The sequence below is a fragment of the Sinohyriopsis cumingii genome, chromosome 15, assembly GCF_028554795.1.
Source record: "Sinohyriopsis cumingii isolate HCF-2022 chromosome 15, ASM2855479v2, whole genome shotgun sequence".
Lineage (NCBI taxonomy): Eukaryota > Metazoa > Mollusca > Bivalvia > Unionida > Unionidae > Sinohyriopsis > Sinohyriopsis cumingii.
In genome coordinates, this window is record NC_142975.1 from 124630844 (window position 1) to 124650011 (window position 19168).

Sequence of the window (19168 nt, forward strand, 5' to 3'; positions counted from 1 at the left end):
GTGTTTGGAACATTGTATTCAGAATTAAAGAACAACACTAGCTGTGATTGGTGCATTATGTAAGAGTGGTACTTTCTGTTTGGCTTAAAAAAAATGTTGAGCCTCTTGGCAACATGTGAGTTTGTGTTAATTTCTATCTAGATCATATTTTGTATTTTTTATGATTTTTTTAAAATATGGTACACATGGCTGAAAATGTGCTTGTTGTGACTAGATAACTCTTACCCCTGTCTAGTTCCAGTAGAGTTATCTCTCTTAAATGCAATGGAGTACCTGGTTATGTCATTGTCAAATTGACAATCTAGCATTGTTCTATATGGCGGTGTGTGACATGCATGCCCAAGTAGGACAGAAAGTATATCTATTTCACAGAACATTAGCATTGAGGTATATGGAAAAACAATTGGTACCGTGATACCTAAAATAAGATACATTTATAGTATGTACGCTGTCTTAATGATATACAACTCGTTATATATATATATATATATATATATATATATATATATATATATATATATATATATATATATATATATATATATATATATATATATATATATATATATATATATATAATAGGAACAAACCTTTCGTGAATAGATCCTATATCCATTCCGTTCCTAATAATAAATAGAGAAGTAAATTACTAGGAATTTCCCCAACTCTACTTTCCTTACTTAAAATAAACTATTTCTGGTGAAGTCCAACTATACAAATGAATTGAGATTTATTGACGAAGTGAGACTGTGTTGAGCAAACGTTGCTGGTTTCCACTACTCATTGTAACATAACGAGGTGAGTATACTCTAAAAGTTACATATGATTGTAAACGTACGAAAAGTAGATCATACTATTCGGACCTTTTGTTATTTATGATATCGATGCACTGGCGATAGATTTAAACAGCCCTGTATTGTTGGTCTAACAGCTGTCGGTGAAAAGCAGTTTCTGATTGGTCTGGCCGCCTGCGTGTGTGAGATTAAACAGTTTTGCATGATTTTGAATATTTTCCAGTTATATCTCTTCTATCTGCTAGTACTTACTGAACGTGTTCAAATTTCATTTCGATACACGGGTAATTTAATTTGTACATTCCGTTCTCTACGATTCATATTGATATATCCACTCTGTTTTGATCTTATTTTCTGCAAGTTGAATGGTGATGCAACAGAATAAGGAAATCTCTCTTCAGATTGCCTTGATAAATAACGGAAGAAGGAAATAACATAATGTGTTATACGAGGGACAAAGGCTAATAATCCATTGGCGCTCGAGAATTGTTTGGAAAATACGTTGGAAAGGTTCTTAAATTCTTGGTTTTGAAACTTATCGCTTTTATTTTTCGTACGAGCTCTGAGAAGAGACATGATGTTTCTAATTAACTCGTTGTTCTGTGATTATATGACAGTATAGTTCTGCTACCATCAAGTTAGTTAAAAATTATTGATGTAATACTGGTGCTAAAATGAAGAACATGCGATCACTTCTAAGTTAAGTTTGAATTGGTATAAATAAAGTGAATATTTTCATTCCACACTAAAAGTTTACTTTCCTTTATGAGAACATGTTATCGTCTTAGAGAAATGTTTAATGATTTTTTTTTTAAATGCACAATGTTTACTGAAAATGGGATCATTCAATCGAACGAAAGTAAAATATTGAGCAGATATATTTCGAAGAAGAGGAACTCATCAGTATCAATGACCAAACAGTTCAATTTTGTTTTCATATATTTATTGCATGTGAAAAACAAAAGAGAGATTCGATTCATTATAGAATCTTTAATCGAGTCATTAAATGCACGTTTATAACTTGCATGAAATTTCCCACTAAAATTCTGCTTTCGTAATTACAGTAAGCGAGCATTAAAACCTGAAGAGAAAAGATGACTCGAACACTTGAAGACTCGGGAAAAGGTGATGTTATCCCCAATCATAATTATGAACCAACACAACAAGAGGGAAGTGCCTTGATGACTGAAAATAAAATAAAACAGCATAATGGAGCAGCACACACATGTTACCGTTTTGTGGATGAGACAAAAGGATCACGATCAAGAAATGCTTTTTCGGACTCTAGTATTGCAAACAAATGGTACTGTTGCCACTCAACGAGCTGTGGGATTATGGCCCAGGCAATAATCGCTGGAGGAAGCATCGCAGGAAAAAACAAACTATCTTCAAGTGGTTTTGAATCAGTACAGACGTATGGACGCCATGATTGTGCTGGAAAATCGAAGTGCATTAATATCTCCATTTCAATCTCAATTGTGGTGAACATTGGGCTTATGGTAGCGGTAGCTCTTCTGGCCACAAAAATTGGAAAGACAGGAGTGATCGACACAAAAATGTGTCCCTTACTACAGTTACCGAAAGATTTTATAAAAGACTCAATTTGCTTACCCTGCAACTATTTAGGGTTTAATGTGAAGGTCGAAGACACGTTGTTTGACGTTATCTCGTCTTGTGGTTATACGTTTTGCTGTGTTAAAAACGGTGCTCTCCAGAAATTTATCCTTCTTGTAAGTTTCCGTGGTCTATTTGACTGCATGTCTCTGTCTCTTCCGCGCGCGCATAAATGAAATCCTTTTCCGAATACAAATTCATATATTACAAATATTACACGTTTATAATGTTTTGCTGCCTTCTAATTTAGACCTTTAATTTTAAAGCATTCTTTATTCATGACCCTCAAAAGTCTGGCAAATTTGAACATTATTAATGGGTCCATACGACTGGTTAAAGAGATACTCTCATCTAACCTCCCAACTGCAGACACTTACTTTTTACATAGCACAAACACTGAGGACTCTTGGCGTGAACAGATGTGTCGCACAGGATGATATTGTTGTCTAAATACTCTTTTTTCGTTTATCATCGAGTTACAGAAAAAATAAAATTACATTGTTTTCAGATATACGTTAGAGTCTTCTTCTAGGAAGACAAAATCATAAGATTATGCCACATAATAACAATAAAAAGTTCACTATCATATTTATTACGCCAACATTTAATTCGTTAAGCAAAGTCCTGTGAGATAAAAACAGAAAACATATGTACATTGTTCAGTGTAAGTTCGCTTTATGCGGGGATTTACCATAAATTGCCCGAACATGAAAGTCCCTCAGAGCTGTATTTTCATCGTATTATAATTTGAAGATGCCTCTGTCTTTTGTCTGTTTTTATAATTTTGTACATTCATGTCATAACAGCGTAAGCTGATAGAGTCGTTCAAATAAGTTATAAGGTAAGAATGTCACACTATGCCAGTAATTTAGGACTCTATCAACGTTACACTATGCCAGTAATTTAAGACTCTATCAACGGTACACTATGTCAGTAATTTAAGACTCTATCAAATGCACAATGGGTTAATTTAATCAGTTTTGATAGATAGATATATCTTTGTGTCTAATTATTCATCAATTCTTCAAATTCCCCTTATAGTTTTGATGCGATATGGTGTGTAGCTAAGAACTGAGCACCATAGTTTACAGGATTCATGTGTGTGTGTGTGTGTGTATGTGCGATTTGGATTTTTAACGTAGCTTTAACACTTTTTCAGTCATATCGCTACGATGTCTGCAGTGTGGCAGGTTATAGTGATGTCTAAAACTGGGGCATCATGCCGCAGACATGTAGCATGATGTCCCTCCCAGTCACATTATCCTGACACCAGACAGACCAGTCCTAACACTAACCTCTTAATGCTGATCGCCAAGCGAAGTAGCTGTAAGTACCATATTTGAAAGTCTTTGGTATGACTCGGCCGGGGATCGAACCCACGATCTCCCGCATCCAAGACGGACGCTCTAACCACTAGGCCACCGGAGCGGTCACATGATTCATGTAGTGAAGGTTGAAAATTGAAAACACAATGCATGAAGCTCAATGCTGATAATCACAAACAGTTACATAAAAGAGAAACGTAAGAAATACATAACAGAACTATATTTTAAAACATATTTACAAATCACAGAAGAAGTCGCATCAGTATATACGTAGCCCCTGTGTGGCGCTATAAACAAATAATTTCTAGTTATCTGCATCACATGATGCGATTTAACCAATCCAGATGCTTGTTACAAAGGCGTAGTAAATATCTGTAGTTACACGAATACTTTGTTTCTTTTTACAGATGTTACAAGAGGAACATGGAAGCAAAGGTAATTTTCAATCTCAGTAATACCTGCCTAAATATTTCACGTCTAAGCTTTACTCTCTCAAGACTCGAAAATCAAAGAAGAGATACTTTTACAAGTTATGTACTTTAAAAGGATTTCCTCATTCTACATTCTTAGTGGCATTTGTTTACTCTGCATATCCTAGTGCAGGGGTGCACAACCCCAGACCCGCGGGCCGGGTCTGGCCCGCGAACGTGTTTTGTCCAGCCCACAGGGCAAATTAAAACAAGACAGAGATCTGGCCCGAGGACAGTAATTATATTAAAGAAAGTAGTGTTTGCGGCCCTCGAGTGGTCTTAGAAAATGCAATTTGGCCCTTGGCCGAAAAAGGTTGTGCACCCCTGTCCTAGTGCAATGGCTGACTTTGATTTTAGTAGGTAGAGTTACACTGGGGTAATCAACTAATCGTTGATATTATAAATGGATTAATCTATTGTCGATTGGAGGCTAATGGCCATTGGTGCCATATTCAAGTTCAGTTCCAGTCTTGAGATGTTATGCTACCGTTGTGTTGCACTAATTAGCGTGTAGAATGATTAAGTAACAACATTCTGTTAACAGTATGAACTCAGTTTGAAATGAATTTAAAATGTCAGCACAGATGCAAAATAGCGTGGTGGTAGAAATACTGGTGGCTAGTAAGTAGAGGAACATTTTGCACGAGAATTTTGAACAACCAGTGAGATCTGTTAAACACATACGATGATAAAAAAAATTTTCAAGACATTTTAATGAAAGCTGAGTTACTCTTTCTGCAATAATTTTTTATATGTAGTATTTAATACGCCAGGCAGCATTGGTAATGTCGCAAGACAGGTAGTTGTAAAGGCTGTAATGTCTAGAGTGATATTAATTTATTTGTAATGTATACTATGCAGAAAAGTGTCTAAAGAGTAAAGATAACAGACTGTACGGTACTATTGCAGTAACTGATGGCCATTACAGTAGATATTATGGTATTACTGTTGAGTAATTGATGGTCATGTGTGTGTGTGTGATTTAGATTTTTAACGTAGCTTTAAAAAATTTCCAGTCATATCGCTACGATGTCTGCAGTGTGGCAGTTTAAAGTGATGTCTAGCACTGGGACATCATGCCGCAGACATGTTGCATGATGTCTCACCCAGTCACATTATCCTGACACTAGTCCGACCAGTCCTAACTCTAACCTCTTAATGCTGAGCGCCTAGCGAGGTAGCTGTTAAAACCATTTTTAGAAGTCTTTGGTATGACTCAGCTAGGGTTCGAACCCACAACCTCCCTCACCGGGGCGGACGCTTTAACCTTAAGGCCACCGGAGCGGTCAATTGATGGTCATTACAGTAGATATTATGGTATTGTTGTAGAATAATTGATGGTCATCACATTAATATTATGGTATTATTGCAGAGTCATTGACAGTTCTTACAATTTGTGCACGGCTAGCGTGGGTAAGTGGGAAAGCCTGCCAGTAGCTTCTCGTGGGTAGGTGGTTCTTCCCTGGGCTTTCCAGGGTTCTTCCTCCACCAGTTATACTGGCCGCCATGTATAGCCTATCTTGTGCTGAAAAATGGTGTTAAACCCTACAACAACAACAACAACAATAATTTGTGCAAGAACTCAAGATAGTGTGCATAATAAACAATAGTGAGAGTAGTGATATGTTCTTCTTTTAACGTTTGAAAACACATTGTGACAAAATTGAACAACAATAGGAATTACAAACTATGTATATTGGGATATTAAAAAAATCAACACAAACGCCAATAATTCTGTGCAACTAGTTTCGTATTTACTGTATGCTTCTTCAGGCAAAACATGTTTTGAAAGAAACGGATGACATCTTTATATTTTAAAATAACAATCACGTCATTTACGTAACGTCATAAGTGATATGTATCATCATAACAATTGTATATATATGACAGAATCGAAAAGATACATGAGTCTTTAATGAAACCTGAATACGTAAAATAAAAAATAGACAAACGTTCATACATTTTTTGTATCAAAATGTATTGAAATATTAGAGGAGAACTGATCATCTCTATAACTTTTATTTGAAAGCGATGATTGTTCATTCTCTTACAAAACTTCAACACTTCAACAAGTTTTGCAAGATAATAAATAATCATCGCTTTCATATAAAAAATTAGAGAGATCCTCAGTTCTTCTTTAATATTTCAGCATATTTTAATACTAATATTCACTCTCTACTAGATTTTGATTTCATCCCAATAGATATTGTGCGTGGAGACATGAATCGACTCATAAAAGAAAATTATTGGATTCATAAGTTAGATACTTTGTATCCTAGTGGCCTTAATAGCAATTCACTATTATACAACTGTATAAAATGTTAATTAAAAATTGATATGCTGCATATCCTTTATAAAACTATAATTGTATGTCTGACTGTTTTTCTCTATTTTTTATTATTGTACTAAACTATGTATATTAAACATATGTAATATGTATACATGTATACAGGGGCGGATTAAGGCTCACTGGTGCCCTGAGCACTGACAAATCTTGGTGCCCCTCTCCTTTCCACGCTGACCGACAGAGGTCAGAGTGCACTGCGCCAGCAGTGCTCCTTGTGGTACACCTGGGAAGATAACCCTAGGGTGCACCATGATCAAGAAACAGAACATTATGATCAATTTGCACTAGTTTTATCAATTTTTTTTTACAAATCTTCATTCTTTTTTTTCTTTTCACCCTTTTCTCAACTTTGTGGTGCTCCCTTTGGCCCTGGTGCCCTAAGCACGTGCTTAGTCTGCTTAATGGTTAATACGCCCCTGCATATATACTGCAAATGCTCATCTATCCTCTCACTGATTTTAATGTTACTTGATTGAAGACAGAAAGAAGGTTCGAATACAAATATCTTAACAAGCAAAACTGTATCAAGTTGAAGGCTTTCTTCATTGTAATTATTAGTGTCGTCAATGTTGTTATTATTATTATTATTTAGTAGTAGTAGTAGTAGTAGTAATTGTAGTATTTTTTCAGGTACAACAGAGAGTCTAGCTTCAGAAAACTACGGTGGTGTCAATATGACACTAAGCACCTGGCGTTCCAGGAACACTGCAGCTCACCTATATGCAGATGTGACGTCATTGCCAGGTAAGAAGGGCGGTATACCTTTTTAACAACAGAGAAGGTAGATTTGGTACTGTTTGATGTTCAATATCCCAATATCGTTGATATAGTGCAATATATAAAAAGTATCAGTAATACTAGCTACAAATAATACTGTTTAACAGTGTAATGCTGTCTCATCTGTTATTATTATATGCTCATTTTTGCCCCGTTAACTTTACATTGTCAGAATCGTTCAATATTCCCCGATACTGAACGCGCGAGACAATACACATATAGCATTCACGTGAATAAAGGAACTACTTTCTATTGTAAACAAACAATGGACGCAGACGCCAGAACTTTTGATTTGTAAACAAATCATGTACACTCGCGTCAGAGGCTCTTTATGTTGTGGTTGTTTAAATTTGTTTCTGAATGAACTAAAACATGTTTCGTGGACTGCAAAAAAACCCAGCTGTTTTGGCACATTCCGCATTCATACAATGTTACGGATTTAGGCTAGCTACATTATATAAAAGACTGAAGATAAGGTCCTTACAAATAACATACAAGTGACAAGGCATATACTGTCTTCTTTAGCTGGTGATAAGAATGGCAAAATAAAATATACTTACAGTTTTACATCCTGAATTTCCTCAAAATGTATTTTCTTAATTCTGTAAATCCGAATTACATGAGCCGTATCAGAGGTTTTCAATCTGGATTACACATTTCGAAATTGTGCTGTAATTTCTCATCCTCCTCACTGCACTCAAAATGAAATAAGCATTAAATTCCATAGCGTCTTTTTGATAATTGCAATTGAAAGACTTCATATTTTTCCCACATTATGATTTCAAACATTCAATGACAGAAACAGAAACACATTTGCAGACGTAAACACGCTTCTCCCGCGCCACTTCAATCCGATGTATTTCATGTATAATTTGCACAGATGAATCCAGTCCAAAATCACAAACTTTCGTCAAATCGAAACAAAATACCAAAATATATTCATTCCAGATCAAATGGAAAAGTTGTTGCAATGCGCATTCATTCACAATATGACTGCAAATTTCAATTTTAAGTAGACACGCCATTTTCTTTCGAAAGTTATGTCGAGCGCGCGACTAAGTTCAAATTTATCTGGGCGGAGTTATGTGCGCATTAATAATGATGTCATTGTGTAATGACAAATCTGCGCTTGTGTATTTAGTTTGGAATACGGCATTCATTCATTTACGTTGTTTCTTGTAGTGTATTTAGTTTATATAATTAAACCTTAGGTAGAATTAAAAAAATGAGCATATAAAAAAAAGGTTACTGCATTTGTATGGGAAAATATGAACTCGTTTTGTCGGAAGGATATACTGCACTCCCAAGGTCGTGCAGTATTCCATCCCAAAACTCGTTCATATTTTCCCATACAAATGCAGTAACCTATAACTACAATGTTATGACGGGATTCCTGAAGAAGTAATAGTCAAAATGTTTCGTTTCTTCCGTGATTTTTTTCAGTTGTGTGTACTTTTCTATTGTTTATAACCCTTCCTCCTCCTTTTGTCTTTATCTCTTTTCATGCCATCTTCTTTTTTTTCTTCTTCTTCTTTTTTCTCATTATTATTATTATTATTATTATTATTATTATTCCAGAGAAGCTGACCTGGCAGACTGATGCTGGATATGGCTCGGCCTTCACGCAAGGTATAACCTTGACACCAGAGTCCAGATTACAGGTGCCACACGCCGGATTTTATTTTGTCTATTCTGTAGTGACGTTTAAATGCCAGTTGGGATCGGCGTCGCGTGTCCATATGATTACCCGGCAACACAGAGGTCGTCCGAATGCGGGTGTTCAGCCGCTCTTGTTGAGTAAGACAAGTGAGTGCAGACCTGGCGGAATCTATACCAGCTTCCTAGCAGGCGTGCAGAGCTTGAAAAGCAACGATGAATTGTCCGTGAACCTGACAGATGTTTCATTGACTAGTGTGTACAAGGCAACACTCTCAAATTATTTTGGAGTTTATTTAATATAACTTACGCTGGCATATTTCTTCTTTAAAGCTGAACGGACTTAACACAGTCATACTTATTTAAATAATTAGTGAGGGAATTATGAGTTTAAATTCATTCATCATGTTCATTTAATAATACAAATGGGTAGGGGGCTGGCAGGTATTCCAGCACATTGATTCTTCGTTATAGAGTCGTTTCATGTTCGCGAACCATACATTAATGCATGGAGTTCAAGCGTTGCTTTGTTCGGGCACGCATATACAGTTTCCAAGAAATGTTTGTGTATTTTTAGTGTCGGATTTTTATAATTAACCATGGGGCTATTGATGAAATTAAGTATATGCGTCACCATTACTATGTATTTTTTAATAAATGTATGTATGTGTGTATGCATGCATGTATGTATGTATGTATGTGTGTATGTATGTATGTATGTATGTTGAAACATTCATTTCTGTATATAGTTCCCGTAAGATATTCAGGGCAATAACAATCAGGATAATGAGAATGTTAAGATAACTGATTATTATCTATGAGAGATTTAATTTGGACATGTCATACACATATTCCATTTTTATAGTCTCCCTGGGCTAACTCTCGTTTCGCTTGGATCTTCCACAGGAAAGAACAGTTTGATGGTGTAGCCATACTTTTAATGTCACACAGGTACAGAATAGATTTCAGAACTTATGATTAAAGATAAAAATGAACCGAGAAAATTGTTCGTGAAAATAGAAATGGATAACTCTTGCAAAACGCCAAAACCGTTTTTATACATACGTTTCATACATTGTTATGAACAATGGTCTTCATACAAACAAAAGATCGTTAAATCTTAAATAAATAAACCATGCGTTTGTATTGGAAGTCAAAGTCAACTTTCAGAAAATGTCTTAACATGGTCATTATGTTTTCAAAATTGTCTATTATTTTCCTTTGCGGATAGGTGATTCATTATTTTTTATTGATGACGTTATAATGTATTCGACGGTCTTAGTGTGTATGCTTGTGTGTTTTACATGCCAAGATCATTTAGAAATAATATAATCAAATGGTCACATCGTAAACAAAGAAGCAATCAGACCATGAAGAAACAGTTTGATTTATTTCTAAACAGTATTATTTTGTTGCCATCCATAAAGCTTGCTACTCAGTGGATTAAGTTGTTTAAATACAACAGTACTTTAAAACTTTGAAATTGATTGGATTTGTTTTCTTGGACACTACTCGTGGTTATAGATACAAATTTGTGGTCTATCTTTTGAAGTAATTTGTTTGTTTGTTTGTTTGTTTAATTTTGTTTTGCTTTTTGGTTTCTGGGGGTTGGGGTTGGAGTTTTTTGTAACGCGATATTAAAGTCTGCAAATGCAGTACACTTGGCATATTTTATCAGTAACGCTAAGACACGGGAATCCCAATCGTATGACGAGACTTACATTTATTTTATTGATTAGGGCGGGAGATAGGGGGTGAGTCTGCATGAAAAGACGTTATACCAGTCTTAGATAAAGCAATATATAATTTACTTCCTGGAATTTCTGTAGACTAGATGATTACACTGGAACTTACCCTCATATATATTATGCAAACGTAACGCCCATGAGCCTGTTTTTGTCTATGTCTGTGTGCGTAAAATTGTAAAATGTTGTTAATACCTCTTTAAACTTAACTTGATCAACGCCAGTCACTTTAACTCAAGCTCGTTAGGAATAAAGTATCTACGTTTCAGATTCTAAAATTGTTAAGTATACATGTATATAATATTGTTTGTATTGTGATGAAACAATTTGATAATCTGCAAAATAAATTTGGCAGCTAATAGGAATATCGCTTCTTATGCCTCCGTTTTGATACATTTCAAAAAATTATTTTCCAAGAATGGAAATTCTTTCAATCTCATTTATTTATTGTACTGAGTAACGGTTTTATAGTTTGTTTGATGTCACATGTTTATTGAGCTTTTGTTTTGCATGCATTTCGATTGCCATTAAATCTTTCATACGTCTGTCATTAAAATTATTTGATGTTTTATTCTGATTTTACTGATGCATGACGGAAGTTTTAGATACACATATATTGACTAGGATAAACGTACGGACGTTGTACATACTGATATATTTACAATGATAACGGGACGGACGTTTTACATACTGATATATTTTACAAGGATAACGGGACGGAGGTTTTAGTTACTCATATATTTACAAGGATAAATGGACGGACATATGAAACATTATATGAAGTATTAGGATCAAACGATCTAACCCATGATCTCACATGCACTATACTTCTTAATTCCTTTCCAGGCTGCTTCTGTCTTGTTAATATTGAATTTCAGGTCTGAGATCCTTGTAAATTAAGCTAATGCATCAATCGAAATTGGGAGATTCGAATGACCAATAAAAAATAAAAGCAGAATAATCTGCAAATTTAATATCTTTTTTATTCTTATTGCTTTTCTCTTACTACTGAAAACGTAATCAATATCAATAAAATAGAAGATTTACGTAGAAGCTGAAATACAAGAAAACCAATGAAATAAAATTTGCAAAAGGTAGACACATATTAGCATTATCGAGAATGGGGATTTTATCTGATCTCAAACTAATTTTGGTCCAGGCTTCTATAAACGTCCTTTTCTCCCGCTTGGACAATAACTGAATGATATTTATTGAGGTAAATAGTTTTCAGTGATGTTTTGAGACTGTCATTGGTGGCACCAGCGTATGGTTTCACATGTACATCACGTGAAAGTCCACTGGTGTTGATTCCTTTCAGAAGAGATGATCCTGTTTTTGTTCGTGGGGGAGGAGCATGACTTTGATTTTGATCTGTCTGAGGCTGTTCGTAACTCTTTTGTTTAGTGTGTATTGGTTTGTCGGTTTACCCCTGTCTGTCGAACTAGTGACTGTCTCGTAATCGACTTTTGGGTATTAGCTTGAACTGATTCGATAACATTTTGTATATTTCTTTATAATACCCTAAAGATCCGTTAGATTTTAGCGAACTGGTGTTAACACAAAAATGAAGTTCAACAAGTGAGAGCAAATTTGTAATAAAGATAAAACAGTTTTAATTTTAATAATCGGTCCCTCTGCATGAAAAATACGTAAATGGGATTGCCCGTACTTCTAATATATTTGGCAGCCAATAAACGATTGCGTTTTTCACACAATACTCATAGGAGGTGAGTAATTCGTGACTGTTAATCTGATTAGAAACAGAAAAAGAATGGCCAGATTATTCGTGTCAGGTGACGCTCGTCATACTATAAATATCTAAAGGCAAACACGACTTTATATACATCTGCAAAGCTTTGACACTATACTGCATCACAGGGGAATGGCAATCTGTGAACATCAGATCTGTTTAAACATAGGGGAAATAAGGCCAGGTTTTTCGCATCAAATGAAGCTAATATAAATATTGCAATGGCCGGCTTTATATACATCCGCAAATAGAATACTCACTGTTTAACAATATAGAACTTGGATCTAGAAAAGATACAATTCGATACATGACATACCGTTTGCTTGCACTTTAAAATGTCAGATCTGTTTCGAATGTATGTATAGTATGTACACTTTATCTCTGATATACCACGAGATGTATACCTTTTTTTCATTTAAAGGAAACGAAGCTTGCGGAGTTTTCTTTTAAAGAAAAAATTATACAGTGAGTTCACCCTATGATTGATAATCCATATCACCCTACGATCGCTCCAGTACAGTGGCGTGACGGGAGGGGGCGGACTACACCGGGTGACACCATCAGATGGGGTGATGCCAAAATGACTGTCAATAAAAGTTTGAATTTTTGTGCAGGAAGGAGATCCATGGGGGTGACAACATTAGTTACTGTACTGGGTGACACCAACCCAAGTGACGCCACTGCTCCAGTACACCGTACGAGAACTCGAATTCACTTTATAATCAATCCATCTGCCCCATTTTTAACGATTTGGCGTTCCATTTTTTTCAGCAATCCCCTTAAGTATCTTGCTACCATTTAAGGTATACAGTGAAGGTGGTAGATACCTCATTGGAAAATTCCGCACTGTAGGAGTGTTTCATTATCTTGTATTTCCAATGTCTTTTTGAGTGCATCTCTCTCTCTCTCTCTCTCTCTCTCTGTCAGAAATGACACAGACTTGAGAGAGAGAGAGAGAGAGAGAGACCAATGCACAAACAGACACTAAAGACAATAAAGCAATCGGTCTTTTTCTACCAAACTTGTACAAATTATATAACCATGTGATGATTTCTTCAGTGTATTCCTTGTAACTCGAGAAGAAGAGAACAGGTTTACAGGCAAATTCATGTGGGACGTTAAATATTTTATTATAATTTAAAATGTTCATTTGGACTTTATCTGTATTCCAATTTCAGTAATTTTTTAAATCTTGAAATTGGAACATTTTCTACACTTCAGAACATGATTTTACAGTGTTTAATACCTTTTGTGAAGAAAAGAAAACCCAGAAAAACTTATAGTTTAATGAAGAATTTTGCAAAACGTTTTCAACATGGTCAAATTTTACACGGGCAGAGCCGTCAGCGTTCATTTTCTTCGACCTATATAACCCAACATGTTTGGACATCGTATGGTCATGAAACATACGTGTACAGGTGTCGCATATGGCAAATATGAACTCGATACTACAGCCTTCAAACAATATTTAGACACATTTATACACATACTTACGTTTTAGGACAGGCCAGTTTATGTTCTTCAATAGTCCTAACCCTTGAAACGGAGCAATTACGAAGCTCAAAATATAAATGATATTCCAAGAGAACGATTTAATTTATAACTTTTAAATTAGAAGCAAAATATCTAAAGATATTACAAATTGAACGACGTATTATACCTTCTAAAATGTTTGTCAAGATTTGTAGTTTATCTCTGCTACATGCTAGCGATGGGGATGCATGGCCTACCGCAGTCTATCGCTGTCATCGACTTGTAAGTCTATCTACTTTCACACATACAAATTTTGTTTACGACTTAACCAAACGAACGTAGAATTGAAGAGGAAAGAACAGACTCAAAAGTTATTTTTGGGGTTTTTATATCAGGTTTGGGAGGGGGTATGTCGTTTATTCTTTGTAGTGATTATAAATGCATATTTATGAGTGACCCATCCCTGATTCTGAAATTTGCAGGATACACGGTTGCCCTCCAAACTAATGGTTCCCGTCTTCTGCTTCGATGCGGTCCTGAGCGTGTAGCATAATTTTATCATCTTATTAAGGCCGAAGTGATCACGTCAGCATTGCACATGCTGAAAAAAATTGTGTTTGAAAGAATTATTTTTCGTGGAATGTCGTACATAATATACTATATAGAACTAAAAATGAGAAATGGTTTACTGTGTACAAATGTTTGCCGGAGCAATGAGTAAGGCTTTAAACACTCAGACTGTTCTCTCGTACAACGTAAATAGTTTTCCGTACAAATCCAACACTGTTTAACGCTTACTTCATTTTACTAGAGCAAAAACAGAAACAACTGGGTCAACCTACATTCCGAGCCAAAGTCAAGTATTTGTGAAAAAAACATATGTTGCTCTATTGCTAACAGTAGGAATCAAATTAAATTTGTTCTTTAAAGGATGCAACATCTTGTTGCACACACATCAGCTGAGTATTCACGAGTGAAATCTGTCCATGTACTTAAATTCGACTCATTGCAGAAGCTCAAATATACGGTCTAAATATAGCCTTATCTACAGTCACGTTATTAACCACATGATATGTGTAATACAGAAAATCGGGGAAAATATTATCATGTTTCAACGTTTGTTTCAGAAACAAACTTCATATATACTCTAAAATGCTCATTTTTTTTACATGCATGTGACTTGTTTTATGAAACTTCCTGGTGATAAGTATAGTAAACAACATATAATTGTAGGAAGTTTCACTAAACGCTGATGACTAAGTTGTGTGACATAAAACGAGATGTTACAATGCTCTTAATCTTCAGTAAATTCGACTAGCGTTTGGATATCAAGGCAGGATCAAATCATTTAGAATTGTGTTAGACAGTAACATCTGATTCTAAGTGAGACAAAGGTTTCCGTCTAAATTAGTGACATAATATGCCGACAGCATTTTTTTCAATTATGCCTTTCTTGATGACAAGCTATTTAAAGCGAATGTAGTACTGCCTTTAGTATAACATTACAGTCAATGAAACACACACACACACACACACACACACACACACACACACACTTTACCGTAATACTAATATGGCTTCGGATTGACTATAGCAACTTAGACATTCGAATAAAAACAATACAATACCTTTAATACTTTTCTAAGGATTCGAAAAGGCGCTCGTGCGCTAAAATATATTTCTTTTTACCATGAATTTATAGCAAATAAGCTGATGACATGGTCGGTTTGCGAAACTGTTGTTTTTCACTTCAGTCAAATTTGAACTATAACACACACGTATCCTCGCTTAACGGGAGTTTAGCAGCAGCAACAAATATACAAAAAGATCCTCGAATTATTTGTAAACATGGGAACGTGTCATCATGGTCATTGGTCCAGGTCTTTTTCAGTCAATTGCCGTGAGAATACATTATTTCTGAAACATGATACATTAACCGGGGTGGTGCGCCATGGGGGTGGGGCAGCACTGTTACAATGTTACCAGCTGCTACATGGTAGCAATCGTTAATGAACAGCTGTCGTTCCCTTGAGGGACGGACATGTTTTAACTATTTTAGTCCACCCAGGGTTGATTGAATGCCAGCTTCAACTGGCAAGATGCTAACCTACCATGAACGTGCTAATAGAAAGTCTCGTACCGTTGGCTGCTTTTCCACCATGGAAAATGCCATAAGGACCTAACTTATGAGGAATAGTAGATATGGACAATCTTGGTTTTCTATATCACACAGCTTATTTTTAGCAAACAGCTGTTGCAATCTCTGAGGTCTCACTGGATAGTTTCGTATTTTGACTCCTCTCTGATTTTTAAGGTAGGAGGCATGAACCTAATTATCATAAGCCTAGCATTTACAAATTCAAACATAAGCTAAATCTGTAATGTTTTTTAGATTAACTTTGAGTTAGGCTTGAAAATGAGTTGGTTGTTTGGTGACTGCCTGTCACAGTTAGACTAGCACTGGAGATCAAATGCGTAACTTGGGCTTCAAATGAACAGCCGACTTGGCCTGCGTATTTACGTATGTCTGCTACAGAGTTAAATATCTAAAAATCGAGATGGTTGAGGGGTGATGAAAAATATGCTGATTTGTTATAGTACTAGTGAACTTTATTCATGCATAAGGCATATACTGATTCTTTTAGCTGCCAAGTCACAGGAAAATATTAAAAATTGCTCTTTGCTGTCAAAAATGAATGTAAAAAAGAGCGGTTGGTGTCAATGTTGGTTCAGTATAAAAGCCACCAGTTGAATAAGGAATTAACCTGACAGCCGCAGTCAAAATCTCACATGCATGCTTTCAACAAAAATCATTTTTTTTTTTTTTTTTTTGTATCTTCAGTGTAAAATTATTAAAATTTTTCTGCAATAAGTCATTGTCGGATGAAAATTCACCCGATAAACTGTTCAGTGATACCTGAAAGGAAAAGAATGTCTGGAAGCTGCGGGATCCACAGGCAGAATTAAAATCAATATACAGCATTAGTGCCATCAGCTGTTCAGATGCTCTAAATGGGGATTCAAAGAAAATTATCCTTCGAGTAAGCACCACACCCGTCTCATAAGATTACATTCTCGTTGCCTTCTCAAGGTACCAAATCATTCTTGCTCGTGTCTGTTTCATTCCTGTTTTTCAAAAGTTAATTTTTCTACCTCGTTACATAATTACTTCGACAGCTCCAGAGGCTTAGTGGTTTCAGCGTCCGCCTTGGATGCGGGAGGTCGCGGATTCGAACCCTGGCCGAGTAATATCAAACATTTATCAAAATAGTGCTTACAGCTGACTTGCTTGGCGCTCAGCTTTAAGAGGTTTGTGCTAGGACTGGTCGACCTGGTCTCAGGATAATGATGGGACATGATGCTACATGTCTGCGGCATGAAGCCCCAGTAATAGACATCACTAAATACTGTCGCACTGCATACATCGTAGCGATATGACTGAACAATTGTTAAAGCTACGTTAAAAATCCAAATCACACACACACACACACACACAATTTTCTTTTTACTATGGAGCAGCAATATGATAAACTTAGCTATTCATTGCTTTTTTGCCCCCTGATGTTCTACCAAAATGTTTAGCTGTTATACGTTTTTTTTTATAGGCTACCATAATCTTTTATTTTATACACGTTTCACAGAATTTAGCATCTTTATATATTACACTCTATCCTGTTGTACTTTGTGTTTACGTTTTTTTTGGGGAAGATTTTTTTTGTACGATTCTTTATTTTACACTTTCCGAATTCGGCTTCTAGTTGTCAATATATTACCACTATTGTGCTGATATGACGTTAACGATATTATATATATTTATCTACCAGGAAGTTCTACTTATGAGCTCATTTCATAATAATAACCACATTTGGCAAAATTACAAAATTTCGTTTATAACAGAAACGTTATGAGGTGGATGCATATAAAGTATGCTCTGGTCAGCTGATATTGTACTCGATACGGAAGCGACTTATTTATAATCGGTTGTTTGAAAGAAGTTTTACCTCATATTGTTTGTATGTCTATTTTTATCATATCTATTTTTAGTTGAGTTGTGTAAGTTAATATGCTCTAATGACAATTCTGTTTACTAGCTGAGTTCTAGACGGAAGTTATGAGATAACATATTTCACTAGCAAAAATAGCATAAAGTCGCACCAAGGGCTATATCAAAAGAAAATATATCAGCAATTTAATATTAAACATATTAATGAACATTAAAAATAGATTTATCAAACCAGCGGATAGTGTGTGTGTGTGTGTGTGTGTGTGTGTGTGTGTGTGTGTGATTTGGATTTTTAACGTAGGTTTAAAACATTTCAGACATATTGCTACGATGTCTGCAGAATGGCAGTTTTAGTGGTGTCTAGCACTTGGGCATCATGCCGTAGACATATAGCATCCCACCCAGTCACATTATCCTGACACCAGGCCGACCAGTCCTAACACTATCCTCTTAATGCTGACTGCCTAGCGAGTCAGCTGTGAGTACTATTTTTATAATTCTTTGGTATGACTCGGTCGAGGTTCGAACCAGCGACTTCCCGATCAGAGGCGGATTCTCTAACCACTAAGGCCACCGGAGTGGTAAACCAGTGGATACAGATAAATTAATGATTAAATTGGCTCTTGGATGTTCAATATGCCTCAACATGTTTTACAGCTTGATAATACCATGAAAATATCGATATCTGTTTTAAAATGTAATTCAACTCAAGTGTATGTATTGTTACGAGTCTATGCTTTTGAAATAAGTAACAGAGAAGGGCGAAGACAACAAGCTTTGGAAAATTATACAAATAATTTATTTCCCTAAAATACTAAGTGAAAAAAGAAAAGAAACTTTCGGTATTGTGAATAAGTCCAAAAATAATCCAAGAATTAAAAAACACAAGTCCTATCAATGAAAAATTCTAAATTTATCAGTGTTCAAATCCCGATGGAATCAAGATGGAAGGCGATGACGTATGTAATTGTCAGCGTTGTACTGATGTGTCAACAGTCTCTTGTTGAATCACAGAAAATATTATTCCAGGTTTTTTTAATTCTGTATAATTTCCAAGGAATGTGTTTGTCCAAGAATTATTAGAGCACTTTTGTATTTCCAGGGAAAAGAATCATTTGAATTTCAGTAATTTAAAGAAAATATTTTTTAAAAAACTCAGCTCAATCTGGACACAACATAAAACAACTTGACGTCTCAAGTGTTAAGGCACAACT

General features: G+C 35.5%; 1 protein-coding gene across 2 annotated transcripts; it reads left to right on the top strand.

The window, feature by feature from the left end:
- Positions 1 to 678: 678 nt before the first annotated feature.
- Positions 679 to 11702, top strand: LOC149782683 (uncharacterized). Of its 2 annotated transcripts, none has more exons than XM_089934170.1 (5): positions 679 to 798; positions 1859 to 2524; positions 4141 to 4168; positions 7181 to 7294; positions 8906 to 11702. In XM_089934170.1, exons 2-5 carry the CDS (start codon positions 1889 to 1891, stop codon positions 9286 to 9288), a joined length of 1161 nt encoding a protein of 386 aa, XP_089790296.1. In that variant the 5' UTR covers positions 679 to 798; positions 1859 to 1888; the 3' UTR covers positions 9289 to 11702. The 2 variants fall into 2 exon arrangements, with proteins under 2 accessions (XP_089790296.1, XP_089790297.1); XM_089934171.1 differs by lacking the exon at positions 679 to 798 and adding an exon at positions 1130 to 1304.
- Positions 11703 to 19168: the final 7466 nt, after the last annotated feature.

Excerpts from the sequence above, each read along its gene's own strand:
- LOC149782683 (XM_089934170.1), top strand. The coding sequence starts at position 1,889 with ATGACTCGAACACTTGAAGACTCGGGAAAAGGTGATGTTATCCCCAAT. Across the intron at positions 4,169-7,180 it reads AGAGGAACATGGAAGCAAAG|GTACAACAGAGAGTCTAGCT; the intron begins GTAATTTTCAAT and ends GTATTTTTTCAG. Across the intron at positions 7,295-8,905 it reads AGATGTGACGTCATTGCCAG|AGAAGCTGACCTGGCAGACT; the intron begins GTAAGAAGGGCG and ends TTATTATTCCAG.